This window comes from Lissotriton helveticus, chromosome 6 (genome assembly GCF_964261635.1).
Source record: "Lissotriton helveticus chromosome 6, aLisHel1.1, whole genome shotgun sequence".
NCBI lineage: Eukaryota > Metazoa > Chordata > Amphibia > Caudata > Salamandridae > Lissotriton > Lissotriton helveticus.
Window position 1 is genome coordinate 1,557,417,277 of NC_136067.1, and position 20,083 is coordinate 1,557,437,359.

At 41.6% G+C, this 20,083-nt stretch overlaps 1 protein-coding gene across 2 annotated transcripts in view; it reads left to right on the top strand.

Moving 5' to 3' along the window:
• HECA (hdc homolog, cell cycle regulator) overlaps positions 1-20,083 on the top strand; it is a 264,151-nt gene that overhangs the window by 135,064 nt on the left and 109,004 nt on the right. For both annotated transcript variants that reach the window (XM_078649371.1, XM_078649372.1), the window contains exon 2: positions 17,099-18,139. In XM_078649371.1, the coding sequence (XP_078505497.1) occupies positions 17,099-18,139 (1,041 nt within the window). The remainder of the gene's footprint in view (positions 1-17,098; positions 18,140-20,083) is intronic.

Genomic DNA, 20,083 nt, shown 5'->3' on the forward strand with positions numbered 1-20,083 from the left:
TTAAGTGTAATCTTCGAAAAGATTAAAATGCATTGTTAAAATACCAAACATACAGGAAAAAAACTTGTTAAAAATTACTGTTTGAAAGGGTGCCAGGGCTTATCATAATAAAACCTAACAACCGAAAACCTCCATATAAGGGCCCGCATTGTAAGTAGGGAATAACAGGAATCACCTAAACCCAATAATCCAATCAAATTTTAACTAATTAACCTGAGCAGTACATGTATAAAATAGCTCACTGTCACAGTTCATTTCTCAAGTTAGCAACATACAACCCTGCCAAAATTGCGGGATAAAAAGCGACACGTTTTCGGTGAATCCAAACGTTACAAGTAAAGTAAGGCTCGGCGAATATACTTTCGTCTTAAGGCTGACCAGTGAGAGCAAATAAAAACAATATGCAAGGTGTCCAGTGCAGGTTGTTTTTTTATAGAGAGCGAGTACTACATAAGCAGAAACGACAAGCTCTTTCTGTCAAATGGAGGGTTGTTTTAAGAGGCTAAGGTGAGTCTGTACAGCATGCAGTCAAACAGATCTGAAAAAATGTAAGTAAGTAGCAATGGAGTAAACACATGGCTTTGTCCATGGCATGGCTTTGTCCATGACTGCTTTCAGTAAGAGTTTGAATTATTAGGGTCATTTTCCCAACTTTACATTTTTATCCCTCTCCTTTCCAATTTGGGGATATAATACCCTGTGCTTGCGCTGCGAATTTTCGCGCTGTGCGGGTGAGTTTAAAAGTGGGCGGAATTTCGGATGGCCCCCGGCTGTCCTCCGCACACGCCTACGCCAGGGTCCGTCATGAGCATGCAAGGGGTTAACCTGAAAGGTGGTGATGCGGACAGTCGCTTTACTGCAGTCCTCTGGTACTCTGAAAATGACTTTCAGTGATGTAAGAAAAAAGAAGTACAACTGTTTAAGATTCTATGGTTGTACCTTTGACATAAATACATATAATGTTAATTCAGTACTGACTATGTCCTAACAGGTGCTCAAATGACAAAACGACACCTAAACTCACAGACAAAGCGACATATTTAAATTTAACATTTAAAAAAAAATAATAATATTGCTTAGCCTTGTGTAAAAAAAAAAGAAATTTGAAGTGCTCTCGTACAGCTTCCATATCAGTTAAGAATGTGATTAGAATTAGACGTTGATAAACAAGTGCACAATTACTTGATCATCAGAACATGCTGCCGCCATTATATAAAATCAGAAACTTTGTCAGTTTGGTCTGGAGCCTTCAGGTTTGAGATAGTGCATCATCCCTAGGTCACACAAAATCTGTGATTGTCTCAGAGAAAGGATAATTGCTGCTCATTAAACTGTGAGGTGAACAAACATCTTGTATCTGGCTGTGTTTCATTGCTGGTTGACCTTGGCAAGTAACTAGGTCCCAAGCAGCAGGAAGACTAAGTAAAAGAAGAACATTCCTGTTAGAGAAAACTCTTAACAGAATTAATATAAAATCAGGTGCCACTAATTACCTGTATCACGAATTGTAAGCAAAATTATTCAGACATTTCTTAAACTCGGCATTACATTTGGAAAATTGTAAAGAAAAGAAACAAACACATCAATTCTTTCTTAAAAGAAAGTTAGTTATTTCCTATTTGAATCATTTTAACCAGACAGGAATAACGCACAGCAGTTGATATATTGTGGAATTGTGTGACTATGAGTGTATATTCCAGAAAACATAAATTGTTTCTTAAAAGAAAGTAATTAATTTCCTAATTAGATGATTTTAATCAGACAGGAAAAACGTACTGCAGTTGTCAAATTGTGCGATTGTGTGACCATGGGCCACATGTATCATTATTTCAAATAGTGCTGACCTAATTGTGATTCACTGAGAATCCTACCTGCATGAAGACGCGCTCAGCTCTGTGGGACCTTCTGTGACGCCTGTTCTTCTCTCGGCCATTTGTTGCTTTGGGATGTTTTGGTGCACGGTGATGCTGGGAGCCATCGGGCGCGGCGTCACCAATTAGTGCCCCCATTTTGAGTTTGGCGTGTCCTTTCAGGTCATGTGCAGCTCCCAGCATGGTACACACTCTGCCGACCACGTTTTTGTTTGCGTTACCATAAAGCTATTTGCAACGTCGTCGCCATGCAGCAGCAAGAGATTACAAGTACTTTCCACAATTTCCCCTCATCCAACTCTGCGGTGCTCAGCATGCAATTCTCTTGCTTCACCGTATATGCTTTCTTTCTATTAGGTGAACCCTCTGTCGTGATAAATGTATTACGTGTATTTCCTGGCATGCCAACCATTTTGTTTTGTTAATGAAGTTAACTTATGGTTGGATTTTACAAAGACCGTCACAGTGTGTATATAGACTACTCTTCAACTTCGTTAAGAAATTTGTTTCGCAGGTGTACATTGGACTGTCTTTGTAAGCAAATTTATGTGTGACATTTCTCACAACAGTATTTGTTGGCACTGGACTCTACTGGCAGTTTGTGTGGTGAGCTGCAAAACTATATCAACCTGCCTGGACTTGATTACTACAATTTTATGGCGACGATCTGGAGACTTACCCTCTTCCTACGTTCTCAACAAAAGAAGTCAATGTTCAAGAAGTCAAGATTTCCAAAAGAAGCAACAAGAAACTACAAACTATGATTGGAACAAGGACTCTGGCATCCTGAACCCCTCCAGTGACCACTACACCAGTCGCCCCCAGCCTGCACGTGCCAGATCCCACTTCACACAAGCCTGGTGAGCTATCTAATGCTTGTGCTTGACAGCCACGTTATATTTAATGTTGTACGTGCGCGGACTTTGCCATGCTTCCTCACCTCGCTGCGTTTCCTGTCGGTCAACTAGTGAAAGAAGTGAAAGGCTCGCACTCCCGCCTATGGAGGACAGTATTGGATTGGGTGTCTCCGTTTCTGTGTCTCATTGAAGCAGCATGCGTGAGCAGTTCATGCACTTCGTGTCAGGAGTGCTCACATGTCCCTGTCATGTGAAGATATGCCAGCGCTGTTTGTGTGTTCTTATGTATCATCCATGTCCGTTACAGCGGAGAGCCTTAGCCCGAGCGTGCTGTATTCTGGGTCATTTCGCCACATCCACTAGAACGGTGCTTTCAAGCAAAGTTAGCCTTTTGATTTTGAAATTCTACATGTGGACTCACACTGCACGGACACAACACACATTGTGATTTACATGGACATTTGACCTGCACTTAGCCCGTCTACCTTCCGATGTGTGCGCTAGAAGGGAGGTGCCTGCATATTTTTACGTAGTTCTTGGCGTTTACAAGATGTTTTGTATCTTCACTGGAGCAGTGATCCCTACACACTAAGACCTGCACAGAAACGGACCCGTGTAAATTCCAATGCACAAGGTCAGCTGTGGACAATTTAACTTTGAAGCTTCAAATGAAACAGGTTTGGTGGAGGCCACATGGTGAAGAATCGTCTCCCGGTCATCCACCTCAAATGTGCTGGTGCAGACTTCTGTGGGTAAGACTGTTTTTTTCCTTATTATTGTCCCTAGTTGCCCTCTGGACGTTTGAATTATCAACCGTTCTCCCGTGATTTAAAAATAATCAGTGCGTGTCCTTAATAGCACGCACAACCTTACCTACATTTGCTGGCCGAGATGTCCTCCCCGAGGTTCACTGTGACAACACATTACTTCTTTGCCATGCCTCGTTGTTCTCTACACAGTTTAACACTGTTGAGGGATGTCTTGTTGCAGTAACGCGCCGTGAGCCTCCCGACGTGGCAACTCCTGCATGCCACCATTTTTGGTTTGGCAGTTTTTCATCTGAAAGTGAGCCCTGTTGCCTTCTCCTGAGTCAAGTACTTTGGATCACATCCTGCCAACCAAGTTTTTTCTTAATCAGTAAAGCTTTACAGTACTCTGTGAGAAGCCGGGTACATCTACGTATGCAAGTGGACGGCGCCAATATTTTTTTCTTCCAGATATTATTTGGGCTTCGTGTGCATGTCTATGACAAGATGCATGCACACAGTTGCGGGCCAGTTTCGTGTTTCTTGGGTTTCAATCCCATCTTCTGCTTTGTTCTCAACATGCCAGCATTATATTACATAATTGTATTGTAATTGCATTTATATAGCGCTTACTACCCCTGACAAGGCGTCAAAGCGCTTTTTCGGCGAGTAGCACTCTACTCTGGAACCCAAGAAGTATGAGCGTTGAATTAGGATAGTAAAATATGAAAGTAATTTGAGTGATGGATAGGTTAGTCAGTTATTTCGATGCAGAAGGATAGAAGAGGGGAAAAAGGTTTTATTTATATAGTGCTTATTTCCCCTGATGGGGTGTTGAAGCACCTTTTGGCGAGTAGCATGCTACTCTGGAACCCATAAAGGATGACTGTTCAATTAGTATAGTGAAATATGAAAGTAATTTGAGTGGTGGGTATGTTAGTTAGTTATTTGGATTGAGAAAGGGAGGAGTGGGATTAAAGGGGGAAAAAGGTTTGCATTTATATAGCGCTTGTTACCCCTGATGAGGTGTTGAAGCGCTTTTTTGGCGAGTAGCACCTACTCCGGAACCCATAAAGGATTAGTGTTGAAAATTAATATAGTGAAATATGAAAGTAATTTGAGTGGTGGATATGTTATTTAGTTATTTGGAAAGAGAAGGGTATCAGAGGGATAGAAGAGGGAAAGAGGTTTCCATTTTTATAGTGCTTGCTTCCCCTGATGTGTTTTTGGCGAGTAGCACGCTACTCTGGAACCCATAAAGGATTGGTGATCAACTAGTTTTGTGAAATATGAAAAGTGGACATGTTAGTCTGTTATTTTGATTGAAACGGATAGTGGAGGGATGGAAGAGTGAAGGATTTAGACTATTTTTTGTTTGTTTCGGAGGTCATAGCAGTTGGAGGCGGTTAAGGATGAGTGAAAAGGGATGTGCAGGTTAAGTGTGAGAGGGAAGAGTTTAGAAAGGGTTGTTTTGTGGGATCGGTATAGTAAAAGGTGTCAGAAAATGCAAGGAGTGGTAGAGTAGGGGAGAGCCTAGAAATGGTTATTTTGGGGATCATGGTAGTGGTATGGGGTTTGGGATAAATGAGAGAGTGGATGTAGAGGATATATCGATAGAGGTATAGGGTGAGAAATAGGGTTGTGCATTGGAGAGAGTAGTAGAAAGAAGTTTGAGATGAGTCAGAAAGTTGGGGTAGAAGATATATTGAGAGAGGTATAGGGTGGTGCATTGGATATGTTGAATTAGAAGAAAGTAATACATATACAGATCCATAAGTACATGGAAATTATATCGATGCTTAAAGGAGGTATGTAGATTAAAGATATTGATACAGGTATAGGATGAAAAATAGGGTAGTGCATTGCATATGCTTTTTTAGGATAAAAGTAATAAATATATAGATCCAAGTACATGGCAGGTATATAGATGCATAAAGGAAGAAAGTATATGTAGATTAAAGATGCATTAGATACACTCTGGTATTTAAGTGTTGTTGCTCTTTAAAATTAATTTTATTTATTTTTTAACAACATCATTATTCTACGTGTTTATACAAAGCAATAGACAAAGATAGGTACATATCTATAGTACAAATAAATGACTGTATACAGAGGAATATTCTGTATATTTCTGTTTGCTTATAGTGCGTATGTGGGGAAGAGCCAATTCTGGAGTAGTTATCTGAATATAAGGTGGTTGTCCGTGGATCTTATGTCGGTGGGGTAAAGAGTTCCACAGTTTGGCTGCTTGAACAGCGAAGGATGTGCCACCCACGTTTTTTTCTTGTATCTTGGGATTTTGAGGCGAGGTGACACTTTAGAGCAGAGGTTCCTTTGTTGAATGCGTTTGGCGATTTTATTCCTGATGAAGGGCGGTCCTATTCCATGTATCGCTTTGTGGGTGATACAAAGCAGCTTGCATGTGGATCGACTGGCAACCGGTAACCAATGTAGGGCTTTCAAGGCAGGTGAGATGTGGTCTCGCGGGTTTGATATGCAAGAGTAGTCTGGAAGCCGAGTTCTGAATCCATTGTAGTCTTTTCATGGTCGTTAAAGGTGATCCGTGGTAGAGGCTACTGGAGTAATCGAGTTTGGACAGAACAAGGGAGATGATAGCTTGGACCTTGTGTGGAAATCCCAAATGGGGGAAGATTCGTCGCAGAGTTGTTATAGTGACAAAGCTTGTTCTTGCTAGTTTGTCCACTTGGGCATTCATCAATAGCTTGGAGTCCATGGTCATTTCGAGGTTTCTTACTTCCTTCAATACTTTAGGTGGTTATCCTAGTTCATCAGGCCAGGCAGCAAGTGGCTCATAATGTTTCCAATCGCCACATGTGAGTATTTCTGTTTTGGAAGCATTCAATTTGAGATGGCTCCAAGTAATCCACTGATCCACAGCTCTGAGACAACTGAAAATTGGAGTGTTTCCAATGTCTGTGGGGCATTCCAGTTGAAGCAGTATTTGTGTGTCATCTGCATAGTTACAGCACGTGAGCTGAAATTGATTGATCTGTACCGGTAATGACTTCATGTAGATGTTGAAAAGCATGGGCAAGATGATAGAGCCTTGAGAGAACCCATATTTAGTGGAGTATGGTTTGGATGAGAAAGGTGGGGTATGGATGACATTAGTTCTGTTTCGAAGGTAGGACCTGATCCAGTCTAGAGCAGTCCGCTCTATGCCTGCTTCGTAGAGTCTTTCATTCAGAGTGTCATGGTCAACCGTGCAAAGGCAGCCAAGAGGCTAATGGCAGACGTGTGCTCCACCAGGTAACATAAAACAACATGACGTTAAATAAATTCACATTGAGTAAGTCACCCATGGGGTGTGTTCATAATATAAACAATTCTTTGAACTTTTTTCAAACTTAAATTTTGCTTACATGGAGATAATGTTCATCAGTGACTGCAAATAGCATACCCTGAGTTGAAGACGGCAAATCTGGTGAAAATCTACAAGTTGGTCAGAAGTTCATGACATAAGTTTGAGAAAGGTGGAGAAATGCAAGTTCCACAGAGAGTGGGCAGTAGAAACTTACTGGGAATTGTGTCAACACCAATAAAGTCTGGAATGTGTGGTATGCTTAAAATTACCCGTGAAAAGACTGATGTGGTCTTTCCTTTAAGATGACAGTAATCTCAAAACCTCTTCAGTCGTTCATCACAACACTGCCTTTTGTATTTTTAATAATACAACTCTTTCTTCGGTTGCTGCGAATCGGGCCGTTTACGACCGTTAAAATTTATGATGTATATGGCCCTAATAGTGTATATTCCAGAACAACAGGAATTCTTTCTTAACCGAAAGTAAGTTATTTCCTAATCAGATCATTTTAATCACAGTAATAACACACTACGGTTGTTAATCAATTAATCAATCAATCAATCAATATATAACTGTATACAGTGGCTATTAGCCATCCATAAAAGCAATATATAAAACAGTACAAGATTAAAAAATAATATAAAAGTGCAATTCATGTTATCGAGTTAAAAATATATACTCAGTTCAACGGCGGGACTACATGGGTAATAGAAATTTAAAATGAGATAACAATGCCACTATATGACATTGATAAAGGACAGATGTACGTGAATAAAATCTACAAATATAAAACACCCTCACATCTAGCTGGAATGTTTCCCACAATCACACAAAGTTCCTACAGCATAGTCGGGTAGAGTTAAACAAACACTAGAGCACAGAAGGGGGGACAAAAACCTTGTAATGGCTTCGCCATGCACTCCAAATCAGCCCCATCAAACGGACCTAGATTTTTTCAATTGTGGGAACGTTGAGAAACAGTATATTAACAATAGATAAAATGCACTTGTACTTGGCACACCCGCATTGCAACCTAAAATTACACACTATGTCTTGTTGCAATGAAAGAGGTCAATACATTTTCTTTCAAGTTTAAAAGACAGCCCATAAAAATGACGCCATACTGCAGCAAATCTCCCGAGTGGGCAGAGACTGTATATATGGATACACAGGTCGGCACTGCGTGAAATGTGCCCCTCTTATAATGGGTATAATATAACTCTTCCTCTGTTGGGTCAAAAACGTGCAAAAAACCACGTGCATGGTATACTACGCCATTGCATCACTGCAGAGGCAGCTAGATAAAGTTGTGGACCACCTGTTCTGACTTTGTAAACCTAAGTGTATTTACAAAGTCACAACAGGTGGCCGCGCCTTTTCCTACCTGGCAGCCAGAAGATGGAATGACCTACCTTCCGACCTTAGACACACCACAAACTATCTTCAGTTTCGACAAAAAACTGAAAACCCACCTTTTCCCTAAAACTTAACCCTTCCCTAAAACACAACCCCCCAGCAATGCCTCAGTAGTCTCTCTTGGTTCATAGCGCCGAGATATCCCTTGGGATGAGTGTCGCGCTATATAAATACCGAAAATAAATTAAATAAATAAATAAATAAATCATTCATATTTGGGAAACTAACCAGACTGTGAAAGGTACCTAGTCTTAAATGAGTCAGCACAAACCTGTGTCTTGCATTTAATACTGCTTTAAGATATGGTTGCATTTCATAAGTACTTTCTAAAACACTAGGTTTACATATTTCAGAAGAGAGTCTAACATTCTCCAGATGGGTCATAATTTCATCTTTTAATAAATCTCAGCCAATGAAGGCTATTGTTTCTGGCTTCTCAAAATACTCAGGGTGACCCAGATCATTACAGAAATATTGAATATAAACAATCCATGGAATGCGCTGATATAGACTTGATTTAAGACAGTCCTTGATTATTGCACGATTTAAGTCAGTATGTACGGACGTCCATACCTTATACCAAAGTAGAATAGGCTGTAGCAGAATTAGATCTGTATTGAATGGTGCCCCAATTCGGCGTGACATTCGTGACCAGAAGTACTTTTCGGGGTGGCAAGGAGATGTCTAAAGAACTCATTTTCCACCAATTGAATAACTCTGCATTTCTGGTATACCCACACGCCTGCCCCTTAAAGTGCGATGCTAATGCATTTAACTTTGTAAATTGACTTCATCAATGCGGGTGGATTGGACCCCAACCGCTTAGCAAACCCCAATGAGTGCCATACAGGCTTTACTGAACCGCAACTTCCCATCTAGAATTGCTTTCTCCCATAAGCCACAAATACTGGAAAGTATTAGTATTGCATGTAGTTGTACTATGTATTTTTAGGTCTCGACAGCTAGTGGTGTTATTCCCACATTTCATAACAAAAGTTTTAAACTGGTTTACAACTGCAGTTGTCAAATTGTGGGATCGTGTGACCATGATTAGACCCCAACCGCTTAGCAAACCCTGTGAGTGCCATAAAGGCTTTATTGAACCGCAAATTCCTATCTAGAATAGCCTTCTTCCATAAGCACTCATTATCAAATAAAATCCACAAATACTGGAAAGTATTAATAGTGCATATAGTTGTACTATGTATTTTTAGGTCTCGACAGCTAGTGGTGTTCTTCCCACATTTCATAACAAAAGTTTTTAACTGGTTTACAACTGCAGTTGTCAAATTGTGGGATCGTGTGACCATGAGTGTATATTCCAGAAAAACATAAATTCTTTCTTAAAAGTAGGTTAGTGTTTTCCTAATTAGATCATTTTAATCTGACAGGAATGATGCACTGCAGTTATCAAATTGTTGATTTTGTGACTATTATGGTATATTCCAGGATTGTGCATAACACAGTTTGAACAAAAAAGGATCATTGCTCCATAGTTTGACCAGTCCAAATCATGTCCAAATGTCATGGAATGAAAAATTTTGCATGTTCTGAGATACGTGTCATCCTGTTCAAGCGAAAAAGGGAGCGGATTGCACCCTGAAATTGTGGCTAAGTAGTCCATTATACCTCATTATACTACTTAGCCATAATTTCAGGGTGTAATCTTCTTCCTTTTTTCTCTTTTATAGGATAAGACTTTTTTCTCAGAACATGCCCCATGTTTCCTTGATTTCTTTTTGGGTTTCAGCGTCCCCTGTAAAGATATCAACATGTTTCGACTCCAATCAAGAATAAGAAAGTGTCTGCTAGGACGGGACTGTCCCATGCATAGTGTACTCTTATGTCCCACTTCCTGGATTGCCTAAGCGAGTATCTGGTATCCTATTTTTTACCTATTTTGGCCGCAGTCGAAGATGAACCTAGCATGAGGCATGTGTGCAACAGTCTTGGTCTGTTCCTTGACATAAGTGTGGTCCTAGACCTGCAGGGGAGCAACAAGCATGCCCTCATTTGTTGAAAGTAGGCTACCATACATGACCTGGGTTTACCATGTAGAGTGGTGGAGGCAGTGTACTGCATTTTGTGAATCAGTAGTTTGTGACCAGACCTTTTATCTGTCAGTCTCGTCTGTGTAACTAGCGTGGACGCCAACTTACTCCTTTGTGTAAAGTTTCACATCTAGGCTAATCTTAGTCCTAGAACTAACATCCTAGTTCGTAATGTATGTTCATATATGTGTAGCATTTGTGGTACATGTATTGTGTGTATGAGCGATACCTTGGGAGTCCATTTTGGGAGCCCTAGGCTATTTATGTGCAGAAGATGCAGGTGAGGATTTTTCTCCAGACAGTGGAATTGGATTGTTGACATAGCTGAAGGGACGAGACCTAGACAATGAACTGGGAAATGAGGAGCTTGTGCTTTCTTTAGAAATTCGATTACGTTGTTTTTACTGAAAAGGTGATGGTGGTTAGTCTTCCTGAGCACTGCCATTTGTTAGATAGCGGGAGTAAGAGGAAGTACTCCAGTTCTTTTATTTAGAGTATGAAGGTTCTTTTAGGAAAAGCTGGTATTTTGTTTCTTTCCTTATCACTGTTCATTTCATTGTTGCGCATTGGGTGCAGAATGCTCACACCTCATTGAGCCTTTGTTGTGGGCGCTTCAAACCAAAAATTACCCAGTTGTAAGGAGTATCACTCTACACAATGGCTGTTTCTCGAAGACAGACTTGAAAGGACTCAAGAAAGAAGAACTAACCAAAATTGGTTCTTAGAGTGCAGCCCGGTAACACACATTCCCTTTCTGCTTTGCCTGAGCTGCACTCCTCTTTGTGTTCCAGTTCCATGTTCTAATTGACCAAGGAAGAGAGTGCTCTGCAGGTTTCTGAGAGGACTGCTGTGCAACCAGAGCTGGTGACGGCCTATCTGCCGTCTTCCCAGAGATGAGGGCATCACCTGGACTCAGACCTGGAAGTATAAGGTATACCTCTGTCCGGAAGCGCCTGGATGCAGTCTAAGAATAAATGGAAGAACTTTGTACCAGCCCCTCAGGAAGTGCACTCGACCAAGGCAAGCTGAGTAGCTGACCCCAGGACTAAGGGTACATCCAAGCAGAGAGTCTGTGATCCTGAACAGTACATGAGTGGAGCGTTCAGCTGTGAATTTGAACATTGTGCTTGAGCAGACCAGGCCACTGCAAGTCTTCAAGTTGTGGCTGAAGTGGACTGTGCCACTATGACCTGTCCCTGAACCTGTTTGGACCACTCCTTTTTTCTATTGTCATCAGCCAAGTTGGAGCTGTGCTTCTTCCAGAGAAGTGCTTATAGCTGCCCAGGCAACCTCTGATCTTCCAACTTCCTGGCCAACTCACCTGAATTCCAGAGTTGGACTTGTAACCTGCCAGAGACCATCAGTGGTGCCAGAGCCTACTCGTCTGAGCAGACTCTGCATGGCAGCCTCTGCAGTTGCTTCCAAGGACTGGACTCGAGGGCCAGAACTCTCACAGCTGGCGCATGTCCTCCCGGAGAAGAGAGGGAGAACCTGAAGCATGTTTTGGGATCCAATCTTGACCTGGACTTCAGAAGAGCTTGTGTTGGTGAGATATGGAGATTGGGGCTGAGACTGTTACCTGAACCACAAAATGTAAAAGAGGGTGGTAGCATTTACACATGTATCTGAAAACTGCCACACCAGACCCAACTATGAGTTTAAAGATAGAGAAAGGTGGGAAGGAGAGAACCATGATCTTGGGTACAGTAGCTCCATGCCAGTTGGTTTCGTACCTGCATATTTTGGTTTGCCGTTTCATTTTTGATTTTAATAAACAACTTTATTTTTGTTATAAACGATAAGCACTAGGCTGGACAATTAATTATTGTGCTGCTGGGGGATTGAGCTCTGAGCTTGCAGCACCCCCACGCCACCTCCCTGAGAAGCCTGTGAGTGCTCACCATAGCAAGCACTGAGAGACAAGTCCTGATAGGTTTGAACTCGGCCCAGTTTGCAGAGCCATAGTAGGACAGTCCTCTGGACACCAGATGTAAAGGCACTAGTCCCCATTTGTTCAGTACTACCTTGTTTGAAGCTCCTGTATTGAGCCTTATTCTGATTTCCAATGCGTTTTCAAAATTCTTACTAGATACTCTTTTATGAACACATACGTTTGCTATTGTTCTAGTATTTTGATCACGGTCAGTCGCACCCCATTGACTGAGATTGATTATGAAAACCCTGTGTTTCCCTCTGGGCTGTTTTTTTGTTTTTGTTCTAATAACTTCTGACCTCCAAATCCCATTGTATTGATTTTGGTATTATTTTAATATACAAGTTATATTCAGTTTAAATTGGCTTGGGCTTTTTAAATTAAATGTTTCCTAATTGTAACAGTGTTTTGATGTTGATGTACCATATCAATTGTTCCGGGAGGAAGGCCTGGTTGTTTTGGCCTATCTAGAAAGAATGATCCTGCTTCCTTTAGGTCTTAAACATGTTTTGGCTTTGGGGGAGATCAAAGTCAGCTCTCATCATGAGTGGGTCTCTCTCTCTCTCTTGCATACCTCACCAATCATGTTTCCTCCAAGGAAAAACATCCATTACCCTCCTTAACTTTGTCAGTGGTCTCTATTCCCATTGTTTTTATTACCTATCCAGTTACCTCCTTAACTTTGTCAATGGTGTCCCTTCTCATTGTTTTTATGACCTGCTCATTATCCCCCACCCCTGCTGGGACATCTCATTTTGATGCCAATTAATGCCTTTCCCTGGTGGCAGATGCCATACACTCAGCCACTTACAACTATTGATCCACAGACATTTCACCCGGATTGAACTGAGCCCCTCCTCTCACCACCTCTCTCCCTACACAACTCTCACTGTTTGTACCCCTCCCACCAAGGATGAAGTCTGTAAAACGCTTAAATCCTTCAAGAAATCGTTCCCACCCTGGGATATCTGTAATTCTAAAGCCGCCAATAGAGGCTTCCCAGCACTGCTCCCACTTATCATCAAGCTAGTTAATTCTTACCAAAAAAACATCATTTGCTCAGACAGTTTTACAAGGCACATATGCTTAAACAAAATATAAATTGGCTTACATGCAGCATCATTAATATCCGGTAAGAAAAGAGGAGGAGAATTGTAAGTATTAAAGAGGTGAATCGACCAGTTACATACAAAATGGAGAGAGAGCACTTCTGAATAGGGCCCAAAGTGCGTGGTGGGTGAATGTGAAACATTATTCCGGAAATCTCTATACATCTATCTCAAAAATAGATCAGCATCAGTAGTCATAAACAAATTGAATCATTTAGCCCCCTAGCAGAGCCATGCTACACATACATTTAACCAAGCATGACTGGTAATAAGGGCAAGTCATATAGGGGTAACCATGGACCCCATATCTGACTGAATACTGCCAGTAGGTCTTGCAGTCTATTCACTTCTTTTCATATGAGACCATGTGTAACGGTTCAAACAACCTATCCCCAAGTGTGAATGCATCACTGGATCTCCAGTGTCTCAAAATACAGACTTTAGCAACTATGAGCAATGTGAGTTCTCACTCAGCAGGAAAGTAGATATGTATGTATGTATGTATCAGATATTTCTGAGGCGTAAACCTAGCCTAAAGGCAGTGGAGCAACGTGGATGGTCTAAGACACACTAAAGTATACAAAAATATGATGGATGGAATGCTTGAATTAATCTCAGCCCTGGTAATTTCTCGGGCCGATCTCAGTCCATCATTATTTTGCCCACCATGTGACCTCAGTTTGGACACAGCTATATGCAAATTGGTCTTGACCCTGCTACAGTAGGTTTGGTCCAGCCCAAACTGCCAAGCCAGGCCCTACCTGCACTGGAACACAAGCAGCCCAGGACTAGTTTCACCCTAGTTAGGGCTCCTCAGCCAGGTATAGCTTGGCTCCAGTGACACAGTAAGACAGTACAGGATGGACTGTTCCCTTTGGAGCAGGGCCAAGAGTCCTTCGCATATGGCGGAGTACAAACTGAGATGGCATGGTGTGCAAAATAACGATGGACTAGAATGCAGCCCTAAGTTATTACGAGTGGATGAGATTAATTTAAGCATTCCACCCATCACTTTTTTGTATACTTGTTTGTATACTTTAGCATGGCCTAAGCTGAGCATAAAGGCAGTTGGTAATAGGAGAGGAAGCTGGGTTATGGACAGTTAACGCATTGTGATGAAGTGCTCTTTAAAGAGGTGAGTCTTCAAATCTGTCCTCAATTAGAGCTGTCTCGGGAAGGTCTTGGATACAGAGCTCTTCTCACTGTCCTTGGTATATAGAACAAAAAGAGCTGCTGTCTTGTTTTTTCTTCTTTACACTTCTTAGTTTGCAGTCTGATGGTGTTCTGGTTGTGGGTGTGCTATGTGCTGAGAAGGACAGGGGTGCTGCTCATGATTGCTATGTAAATGATGCAGCTGGTTTTGACGATGGTGTAGGCCCACAAGGGAACTAATAGGATTCAATTTATGTTTTTAAAGAAGTTCAGTGTAAAGAAATTATAGTCACCTAGTGCTAAATAGCTGTGAGTCATTTGGGAAATTGAATGGGAGTACAGAAGTGCTTATTGCTAGGGAGATTAAAGTTTGCATGTCATCAGCATATAGATAATATAATCCTAATGTCAATAGGATGTATGGTAGGGATATAGCGTAAAGAGAGAAACGTGCAAGACTCAGAGCAGAACCTTTTGTAACACTAAGTGGCAAGGGAGTAGGCCTACAATCTGATGAATACCTGAGACAGTAAAGGATTGGTTGGGAGGTAAGAGGAGAACCAGATGACTTAAGGCTAAAGTGTAGTAATGAGAGTAATATATTTGGAGTACCGGCTCAAAAATCAAAGAGTATTAGTATGGATTTTTGTTTTTTTATGGTACGCAGATGGGATGTGATCAAGCTGTACATGTGAGAAAATGCAGTTTTCCATAAAGTGTAGAGTTATGAAGCTATATTCTAAAAGATTATTAGGTAATGGGAAGTAAGACATGCGGTAAGATAGTTAGAAAACGAGTGCTTTGACTCCAGAAGATAGTTGGCAGGCTTGGATGGATCAGCAGTAGGTTACTTGAGTAAGGCTAGGGCAATAGTTAAGTTGAAGCTAGCTTTGAGTGTAAGTACCAGCCAGAACTGAGATAATAATTAAAGAGGGAAGTTGAGATGGGTTGCTTGATGATGGTGCTAGTCTTTTGATATTTCAGGGGCTGAAAGGGAGAGCTGGTGAACAAGAGGAGTGGGTTTACAAGCCTGTTCAGTAGGAGTTGCCAGGAATAGGGTGGTTACATTATTAATCTTAAAGGGTGTGAGAGATAGATAGTATGACTGCTGGGTGGGGATTGAGGAGTTCAAATGTTAATGAATTTAGAGGCTGAATGTGCAGCAAAGCCTGCATTGTATAGGCGGGACTGAGTGAGTGAGAGGTGTCGTAGGGAGAGTAGGCCGTTGTTATGCAAGTGAGTCACTGTGTATCATTCAGAGGGAGGTTAGTATAGCTTGAAAGTAGGAAGATTCAGCACTTTGTAGTGCAGAAAAGAGATTGTGCAAGGCTATTTTGTTGTCTGTATGTGTTTGCATGTGACCTGTGAGTTGCATTACTTGCGACAGAAAAACTTAACTTGTCTTCAAGGATCTAACAGAGGGAGAGATCTGAGGTTGAGAGGGTAAAGTGGTTGTGGTGAATATGTATATTGAATAATGTCTATTAAAGACTGTCCTTCAGGTGTCATTGAAGGATTTGAGTGAAGTGGAAGTTCCAAGTTATTGTACTCCCTTTTGGTTGTAAGGTTTGTATGGTAGGTTTTTGGAGGGTGGGGCTGCAGAATTTGATGTGTACGATGGTGTGGTCTGTTATGGAGGACTTAATACTTGGTGATGTATTTGAGAGTGCATTGGGAATGAGTATAAAATAAAGTAGTTTGCGGTGAAAATGAGTGGGGAGAGAGTGAATGCTTATAAGTGAGCTGTCAGAGATTGAGTAAAGTTTGAGCGGGTAGTTAGATTGTTCAAATGAATGAATGAACTACATGATTAAGTGCAAATAGCTACCCTACAGCCATCCTGGAGGTGCAGTCTAATTACCTACAGCAATCAGCTTTGACGAACGGTCTGGTAGTTGTCATCTTCCCTAGTGCCATCAGCATAGAATTCTTTTATTTCTGGGGGGCGGGTGGGGCTATTTACACGCCCCCACACCCTTGTAACAGCATTGTGGTGTTGATAGAACATGGCAAGATCTTTGTGATGGGCAGCTGGTGTGACGGAGTCTTTCGGATCTATCCATGTTTCAGTAACACATTTGAAATGTAGTGAAGGCCTGGTAGTTGTACGGCATAAAGAACCTGGAATTTCATAAGCAAAATGAGATTTTGGCAGGTTCAGCAGATGGCTCTTTAAAACCAAGTGCTTGTAAAGAATTTACACAAGGGGTGTATGAGTTGGTTCGTCTGATCTCGAATGGGGTGAAAGAGGGAGAGTAGAACGGCAGGGTAATAGATGCTTTTGAATAAGGGGAAATGGGTTATGGGAGAAAGTAGACTTGATTCTTGAAAGTTGTTGTGTTAAAAAGAGAAAAGCATACGCTGCTTTTTGTGGGTTAACAGATTAGGGGGTTGAGTCGGAGCGGCTTGTTTGTGGTTGAGACAGTAGCAGGCACAAAAATCCTGATTTGTTTAAAAGTAATACGTGTGTTTAAAATGACAGGTTGGATCATTCTTAAGGATCCTGAATAAGATTTCAAGAATATTTCAGGCAATCAGATTTTTTAACAGAGATGCTGATCTAGAATGTCTCTACTTGGAGTGAATTCATTGCCCGAAAACCCATTGTAAAATCTTTTTTTTTTCTTTTCTCCTGCAGAAGTACCATGTGCTACCCCATTGATCTGCAGCTTTGGAAGGTCTGTTGATTTGGAGAAGGATGATTACCAGAAAGTAGTATGCAACAACGAACACTGTCCCTACAGCACCTGGATGCACCTTCAGTGCTTCTACGAATGGGAGAGCAGCATCCTCGTACAGTTTAACTGCATTGGCCGAGCTAGGAGTTGGAACGAAAAGCAATGTCGCCAAAATATGTGGACGAAGAAGGGATATGATCTTGCTTTCCGTTTCTGTTCTTGCAGATGTGGGCAAGGTCATTTGAAAAAGGATACCGACTGGTACCAAGTGAAGCGGATGCATGAAGAGAAGAAGAAGAAAGTTCCTACTGAGAGAACCCCTGGTAGATCTGTTTCGGAGTCCCTGGATGATGCTAAAAAGTGTCGTGCTACAAACAAACCTCAGAAGAGTTTGAGTTATGATCCCCAACGAAAGCATTCAGTGGATAGGCAGAACTCTCAAGAAAAGGGTACAGCTAGTGGTTGTTATGGTCTACGCTCTCCTTGTGGTTCTCCCGGACAGTCTCCTCCGTCTGGTTACTCAATCCTTTCACCATCTCATTTTAGTGGTCCCCGCAGTTCACGCTACTTGGGAGAGTTTTTAAAGAATGCCATTCACTTGGAACCTCACAAGAAGAACATGGTTCCCTCTGGGATGCTCAGGAATGCCCATTATGATTATGCGGCCTCTGGTGTCCAAGGGCATCGGTCGGGACACTTGGCTGCCCCAGTCCAGTTTCTGAGGAGACTCGACCTTTCCGAGCTTCTTGCCCATATACCGCGGCATAAGCTGAACACTTTCCATGTTCGTATGGAAGATGATGCCCAATTAGGACAGGGAGAAGACCTCCGAAAATTTATTCTTTCAGCACTTAGCGCTAGCCACAGGAATGTAGTGAACTGTGCCCTGTGCCACCGTGTGCTCCCAGTGTTTGAGCAGTTTCCATTAGTAGATGGCACTCTATTTCTTAGCCCATCAAGACATGAGGAAATTGATTATGATGTTCCCTGTCACCTTCAAGGTAAATGGGCAGCATGGTTTCTCTGTTTATCCTGCTAGCTAATTATATGTTTATGTTTTTTAACCATTGAACATTGCAGGAAATAATTTTACCAAGGGATATTGGGTTATAGTATTGTCAATTTAAATGCAATGTTGTATACCAGTGTTAATAACATTTATAATAGCTTAAACTATGTGTCATTAAAAAGTGCAACCTTCTAAGTTGATTTCATACACCATCTTCTCATCTAGGAAAGAGTTATATCGTGATTTGCATAATTGATTTGGGTCCAGGTAAGCTGTAAACCGGTAATCTGCTTAGTGGGCAAGAAAAATTTGTTTTAGGAACCATATTGTACTTGCATGGCAATTTAGCATCCACAAGTATTCTAAATTGATTCACATAAATGTAAATTCAGTTATAACTCCATTTCAGTTGCAGTGTATTTATCTTGTAAGTATTTAATAGCATTGCAGTCATTGGCTAGAATTTGAACATTTCTTTTTGAGAGAATGTTTAAGCTTGCAGTGATGTACATGGGATTTTAGAGTCATTTTCCCATTTATTAGGGCGCTATACTTGCTTTTGGAAACAAACATTGCATCTGTAGTGATTGGTTTAAGAGTTAGCAGACTATGTTTGATGAGAGCAGGTAACAGGACTCTGCCCAGGCAATTGCCTAAGCTGTTTTTTCTGGAAGCTGTCCTGTTGCTCTCCTTAGCCAGTGCACATATATACACTTGCTTTACGGAACTGTTCACTTACTAATTTATATTGAATAAAAAAATAGATCTTCAAAGATAGATGACCAACAGGCTACTGGTATTTAAGTTCTAATGTTGTGGAATTCTACTGTGGCTATAGAGGAGCATTGATCGTGTGGGCTCATGGTGAAGGCAGGGCAGAGTATGAATTTTCGTCACTGGAAGATGACATCTTTCTTCCCTTATATTGAATAAAAGAAACCCCTCTATTAAACGGAGAGGCCAGTCCATTATCATGTAGAGATATTTTTCAATGATTGTAATCCTTTACATGTCATCTACAGGGCTTTAAGTGGGATGAAAAAACTGGCGGGTCTCCAAGAGGGGCGTGACCAATGTAATTAAGGGCGTGGCTTAAAAACACCATAGCTAAAATTCTGTCCTCCGTTACCATAGTGTGCCGCCCCACTTGCTGTTTATTCTGTCATTGCATCCAGATCAGAGACAAATTTCGGGTGGGGCTGATAAAAATTTCGTAGGTAGAGTGGAGATGCAGGGGCTCTAAGAAAGCTACAGTAACAAGTGAATGGTCTTTTAAAGACCTGTGAAGATTCTGGTGTGGCTGGCTGCTCAAAAACTGTCTGCGTGTCAGCCCGGGAAGCTATCTTAGCCTGGGTTGTGTCACAAGGTGGGGGTGGGTGGGGGGGGCTGAAGCCCGTTGAGCCCAATGGGCGTTGTGCGCCTGATCCAGATATATGATACAACAAATACCATCTTACCTACAACAAGTCAGGACTATTGGCTTTGTCAATGGTTGTTAGTTGCATAAGATAAATAGGCAGCAACTATGGCTTGTATATAATATTGAAAAAGCTTCTACTTAGAGCCCTGGTGACACCACGACAATGTTGCCGCTACTGAGTTTCAAAAAGAGAAGGGAAAGACAGAGAAAAAATATGACTCTCTTCAAAGGATTTTCCTTTACCTACAACGCTCAACTGGCATGATGTCATGCCGTAACTTCTCCACTAATGAGAATAGAGCAGCGCACACTCGTGAGAAGTGAGCAGTGTGAGCAGCGCACATCGATGTTCCTGCTGTCACTTCACTCCGAAAAAAATGGACCGCCTGTGCCAGGGCACAAAACAGAGCCCGATAGAGACCCGTTTCGAGCCCCCTTTAAAAAACTGCTGGTGCTCAGACCCATTGGTACCTAGCCCACTTAACCGCTTCGCCGCGGGGCTAATTCCCCCGCGGT